Raw genomic sequence first — 6,605 nt, 5'->3', positions numbered from 1 at the left:
AATACATCTTAACAGAAGTCCATTATTAGGGCTCTAGTAATGGCCTTCTGGTCTTAATAATTAGTAATAATCCGTATTAAACCTTAAATAGCTTGTAATAACTCTTAACAAATCTTATATCGGTCGTAAAAGTGGCCAAATCGTAAGGATCCGTGAATTTGTGCGATCTGTAAGGACTCGTAAGAAACATCTGTGAAGGGGGCATAAGGTATGTTGTACTGTCCAATATTTTTTTTTGTTATAATTCTCGTTATCCCTTTTATGTAGTATAGAAAATCTACGATTGCAAAGTTATGTGTCCCTTAAGTCACTTGATATCAGTAAACGTTAAATACTAATTGATTAATTTATACAAGAGTGAACTTTAGTTCAGTGAGAAAATGACCGACGTGGGATTACATCTGCGTATGAATTTTTTGTCAAGAATAAAACAAAAGTCAATGTGACTTTCTTTCGCAGGAGAGTGTTGTTATCTGATAAATACATAGATACACCAAGTTATATGAATGAAGGTCGCTTACTATCTAACCAATTAACTGTTTTACCGAGGCGAATAAACCCGCTCTTAAATTAACTTAACTTCCAGTCTTCCATAGACGAATTTTTTGTTCTTTGAATCTATTGCTTTGTATTTGATAAAAAAAATGATGTTTATTTTTCTGGCTTCAGCAAACGTATTTTTAGCTCGCCTGGCCCAAAGGGCCAACTGAGCTATTCTCATCACTTGGCGTCCGTCTTCCGTTAACTTTTACCAAAACCTTCTATTCTGAAACTACTAAGCCAAATGGAACCGAACATCATCATTGGGGTACCTATTTTAAAAATTGAGTCCGACAACCCCACCTGCCAACCAACATGGTCAACGATTGGAACGGAAACCCTATGGGTTGCTGTCTAATTGATTAAGACCATAGAGTTGCTGTCTAATTGACTAAAACCATAGGGTTGCTGTCTAATTGATTAAGACCATAGGGTTGCTGTCCAATTGACTTATATTTACCGTACGGGTTAATTGCTGTATAGCAGACGTTTACCTGAAGGGTTGGTGTAAAATTGATGTATACCATACTGGTAGCTGTATAATAAACGTTTACCATACTGATTGCTGTATAATTGACGTATACCATACTGGTTACTATATAATAGACGCTACGGGTTGGTGTATAATTGACGTATACCTTGCTGGTTGCAGTATAGCAGACGTTTAACTAACTGGTTGATAAATAATTGATGTATACCATACTGCTTGCTACACAATAGACGTTTATCATACTGGTTGCTGTATTATTGACGTATACATACTGGTTTATGTATAATTGACGTATACCATACTGCTTGCTGCACAATAGACGTTTACCATACTGGTTGCTGTATAATTGACGTATACCATACTGGTTGCATTATCATTGCGTATACCATACTGTTTGCTTTACAATAGACGTATACCATACTGGTTGCTGTATAATTGACGTATACATACTAGTTTCTGTATAATTGACGTATACCATACTGCTTGCTGCACAATAAACGTTTACCATACTGGTTGCTGTATAATTGACGTATACCATACTGGTTGCTGTATAATTGACGTATACCATACTGGTTTCTGTATAATTGACGTATACCATACTGCTTGCTGCACAATAAACGTTTACCATACTGGTTGCTGTATTATTGACGTATACATACTGGTTTCTGTATAATTGACGTATACCATACTGCTTGCTGCACAATAAACGTTTACCATACTGGTTGCTGTATAATTGACGTATACCATACTTGTTGCTGTATAATAAACGTTTACCATACTGATTGCTGTATAATAGACGTTTACCATACTGCTTGCTGTATAATAGACGTTTACCATACTGATTGCTGTATAATAGACGTTTTCCATACTGGTTGTTGTATAATAGACGTTTAGCATACTGGTTTCTGTATAATAGATGTTTATCATACTGGTAAGTGTAGAATAGACATTTATTCTACGGGTTGCTGTATAATTGACGTATACCATGCCGGTTTCCATACTGGTTGCTGCACAATAGACGTTTACCATACTGGTTGCTGTATAATAGACGTTTACCATACTGATTGATGTATAATAGACGTTTTCCATACTGGTTGCTGTATAATAGACGTTTACCATACTGGTTGCTGTATAATAGACGTTTACCATACTGGTTGCTGTATAATAGACGTTTACCATACTGGTTGCTGTATAATAGACGTTTACCATACTGGTTGCTGTATAATTGACGTATACCATACTGCTTGCTACACAATAAACTTTTCACGTACTGGTTGCCGTATAATTGACGTATACCATACTGGCTGCTGTTTAATAGGCGTTTACCATACTGATTGCTGTATAATAGACGTTTACCATACTGGTTGCTGTATAATAGACGTTTACCATACTGATTGCTGTATAATAGACGTTTACCATACTGGTTGCTGTATAATAGACGTTTACCATATTGCTGTATAATAGACGTTTTCCATACTTGTTGCTGAATAATTGATGTATACATACTGGTTTCTGTATAATAGATGTTTATCATACTGGTTAGTGTAGAATAGACATTTATTCTACGGGTTGCTGTATAATTGACGTCTACCATGCCGGTTTGCGTATAATAGACATTTCCCATTCTGGTTGCTGTATGATAGAAGTTTACCATACTGGTTGCTGTATAATAGACGTTTACCATACTGATTGCTGTATAATAGACGTTTTCCATACTGGTTGCTGTATAATAGACGTTTTCCATACTGGTTGCTGTGTAATAGACGTTTACTATTCTGGTTGCTGAATAGAAGACGTATACCATACTGGTTGCTGTATAATAGACGTTTACCATACTGGTTGCTGTATGGTTGACGTATACCATACTGGCTTCTGTTTAGCAGACGTTTACCCTACGGGTTTGTGTATAATAGACGTGTGCCTTAAGAGTTACTGTATATATAATTGTCGTTTATCTTGTGGGTTGTTGCAGTGGCATAGGAGTATGCTAAAAAGTGGGGGTGGGTGGTACTAGTGTAGAAGTGTAGAAGTTAGTCTCTTTTCATGTTTTTATTTCAGTGTCCTCTTTCAGCATTTATTAGTTTCAGTAATTTTCTATGCCTAAAAAGTGGGTAGGAAGAGGTACAATTGTCACCTTGGCTCTTTCGCCAGTGTTGTATAATTGGCGTATATCCTACACCTCTTACATTCATACCACACTATAAATTAGTGCTTATTGCTTACAACGACGAATATAGTTTTATTAAAAATAAAATTTGACTTGAACAGTAGTTTATTCAAAAACTTGTTTGACAGTACTTCATAAATACAATCTAAAAGAAAATTACTGTATGTGCTTAGCTTCCTCGGATACATTTCGAATAGCGAACAATGTGGTGTTTAAAAGTCCTCATTCAAAGGTTGTCTGATAAAACAAAAACACATAGATATAAAAATAAGTAGATGTGGTTTAATTGCCAATGAGACAACTTTCAACCGGAGACCAAATGACATAGAAGTTTGACATGAAGTTCACCGTTTGATGATTAATGTATAAGGCGAAAGATAAATTCAATGTGTAGGACATACTACAAAAGTTCACGTATTCTTTATAAAAAAGGTTAACGATTAACTCCTTTTTACTTGTAGCGATATTTGATAGATGTTTGTAATTAGTCAACAGAAGATTTACGTGTAACATTTACAACGAGGATTATTTATGGAAAGGTGATTTGTTTATTGGTCTAAATTTACGAAGAAAAAAATAAAACTATAAGCATATATGAAGAACTCCTTGCATAGACGGTTTATACTCAAACACTAGCAACTATAAGTGGGCTACAACCTAAAATCCATGATAGAATCTTGTCATACTTTGCCTAAATGTACTGTTTAAAAGCTTATAGTCAACGAATTTACAAAATTCTTTATTGTATGAAATAGGATAGATGGGAAAACAATTATGGCGAAAGAAAGCAAAATGTATAACGGTTGACGTAAATTATTTATTAATCAGTGATCCCTCTTTCACTTCTGATGCATTTGATTCGATACTTATACATGTTATTTTGTAATACTTGATATGTATTAAACTTCGGAATGTTTTTTTTTCAACGAAATGACACTTGATCTCGGATTGGTACCGAATTTCTAACATATTTGGTAACTTTGAAGAGAGTACGTTAACAAAATACCATCTCTTTTTACTCCTATATAATTAATAGCATATTAACAACAATGAAGATTACAATTTATTTAGAGCTTTCTTGATTTACAATGTCGTGTCCTTAAAATATTTCATAGGATTAAAACACAGGCTAAAAAGGAAAAGAAACCAACAAAACAACATCAAGTTATGTATAAAATAGTCAGATATTGAACTATATTTGTATACAAGAAATATAATAAAAAAGCAATACAGGTTATTAAACACTCGCTCTTTTAAGTTTTACTATCGAAGCAATATTAGACAAATAATTTAATCATAGTTGTTTTAAAACAGTCGATGGTTTTGTGTACAAGGTTATGTAAGAACGTTAAGTGCTATCTTATTCCGCCGAAGCATGTCTGGCAGTATTTTATGTAGATCTAGATTAATTTCCGAAAAATGACCTGACAAGACTTATCCCTGCATTTAACACGCCTTGTAACCAGTTTTGCTTTTTTGTCTCATCTCGGATATCTTGCAGCTCTCGTATTAATTTTTGCTCTCTTTCTTTATAATGTTTTCTTAGGTCATCATCTATTTCTTTTCTCATTCCTTGTTGCATTTTCAGGATTTCTCTTTCTTTTTCCTTCTTGTTCTCCTCTATCTGTTTTTGCAGTTCTAGTTCTGCCTTTTGATAATCTTCATTTGTGTAATGTGACCCTCCATTTTCTCTCACCATTTTTTCAACAATCCCTAGGAGTCTTTGCACTTGGCTGTCGGCGCTGGTTTCATTCAAAGTATTGTCAAACTCAATGAAACGATTCCCGCACTTACTTAAAAATTCTCTCAAGGGGGGTGTAAGAGAATCAATGAATCCTTCCATACCTGGATCAAGAGAGTTATCTATCCTATCACGTTTCCAATTGTCGAATCCCGTGAATAAAACAATAACATACTTTGTTAAGTTTTCACCAAAATGGGAACAGAAATGATTCACAGTCTCCACATCTTCGTTTGTAAAACGGCCAATTGGAACGCATAGAATTATTGCATGTGGACCTTCACATGTAAGCCAGATGCACTTCTTTATTTCCTTTTGAACATTTTCATTATCAGTTCTGTTGTCAAACACTCCTGGGGTATCTACCAAGCTAATCTTTTTGCCAAATCTATGTGCATTTCTCAGTTGACAAGTAGTTGTCAGGGACACCGAATCGCAACCAAAATGGAATATCTTCTGCCCTAAAATTGTGTTCCCAGTCTTACTTTTGCCATTTCCAGTTTTCCCAATCAGGACCATTCGTAATTCGTTTTCTGGAGCTTCTGCCATTGTTTCTCTGAAATTAAAAAAGGAAGATTAATAGAACTAAAAATTGTTAAAATCTGAAGATGTAAAATCGGTTTACAGTCGCACGTAAAGATGATTTATCCCTACCACATTATGAGCTTTTATCAATAAAGTCAGGTTATCCTCATCATGATTATGTTAGTTGTTTGTGTTTGTTAGTATGTCAGTTATTTCGTAGTAGTCGGTGTGATTTGCTGTACTGTTCTGTATTTTTGGCGGTTCCTTTTAATCTTTTTATGTATTACATTACTACAAGGGCGGTTCTTTTGCAAGTTGCTGTGATGTGATATATAAAAATCGTTTACATTATTCCTATCAGTTTCACTCCTCACGAAAGTAAAAAAAAATATATATATATATACATGTGTGTGTGTATGTATATGATACTTCAAAAGATGTTATATAGATGAATTAAATATATAGAATTGAAAGTTTCAGTGATAAAGATACACTATACCTTCGAAAAAGCCTCGCCTTCAGTAACCGCTAAGTGTTTAACATATACGTTATTTATACAGCCTTTAAAGGATTTTCTTCAAAAAGAAAGTAGAATCCCATCGATTATTTTGATTTATTTTATTAAATAGAATCCAGAAAATCCACCGAGTTAATATATAATGGCTATATTTAAATCTTGCACCACGTTATAAGAAGAAAAGTAGATCAGAATTTTCCGTATGACTTATTTATAGTGTCCGAAAATTTTTAAGTATTCTAATGGGGTAAATTACGTTTGGGGGTAAACCACAATAACGGGGACATTTACAATTGGTCTTTGTTATGTAAGCTCTACAGCTAACTTAAATACATTTGGATGCCAGTCTTCTGTTTTTAGAATAGACATTGAATGTTTTAACCTCATTCAAAATTTTAAGATTTTATCTTGAATAGTTTTTGAACACCAGTGAGATTTGTGGTCCAATAATTGTCATTTTCAGACTTTATGCGGGTGCGCTTCAAACTTTACATTATTTTTATCTTTAAAATCTTTTTAACAGTAAGTGTAATGATCATTTCACATGTTATTATTTACAGATTATTAAATGGCGATTAAAATGATTCCAACATTACAAAAATCTGAGCTAATTTAAAAATTCAAC

At 33.9% G+C, this 6,605-nt stretch overlaps 1 protein-coding gene across 1 annotated transcript; it reads right to left on the bottom strand.

The window, feature by feature from the left end:
• Nucleotides 1-4,247: 4,247 nt before the first annotated feature.
• Nucleotides 4,248-6,042, bottom strand: LOC127709959 (GTPase IMAP family member 4-like). The gene is made up of 2 exons (XM_052215668.1): nt 5,963-6,042; nt 4,248-5,494 (listed from the first exon to the last, which is right to left on the bottom strand). The coding sequence occupies exon 2, from the start codon at nt 5,485-5,487 to the stop codon at nt 4,603-4,605; it is 885 nt and encodes a 294-aa protein (XP_052071628.1). The 5' UTR covers nt 5,488-5,494; nt 5,963-6,042; the 3' UTR covers nt 4,248-4,602.
• Nucleotides 6,043-6,605: the final 563 nt, after the last annotated feature.

This window comes from Mytilus californianus, unplaced genomic scaffold (genome assembly GCF_021869535.1).
Source record: "Mytilus californianus isolate M0D057914Y unplaced genomic scaffold, xbMytCali1.0.p SCAF_1, whole genome shotgun sequence".
NCBI classification, from domain to species: domain Eukaryota; kingdom Metazoa; phylum Mollusca; class Bivalvia; order Mytilida; family Mytilidae; genus Mytilus; species Mytilus californianus.
This window is presented reverse-complemented; position numbering and strand designations above follow the sequence as displayed.

What these genes read in the sequence shown, in the direction of transcription:
- LOC127709959 (XM_052215668.1), bottom strand. Translation starts at nt 5,487, where the DNA reads ATGGCAGAAGCTCCAGAAAACGAATTACGAATGGTCCTGATTGGGAAA.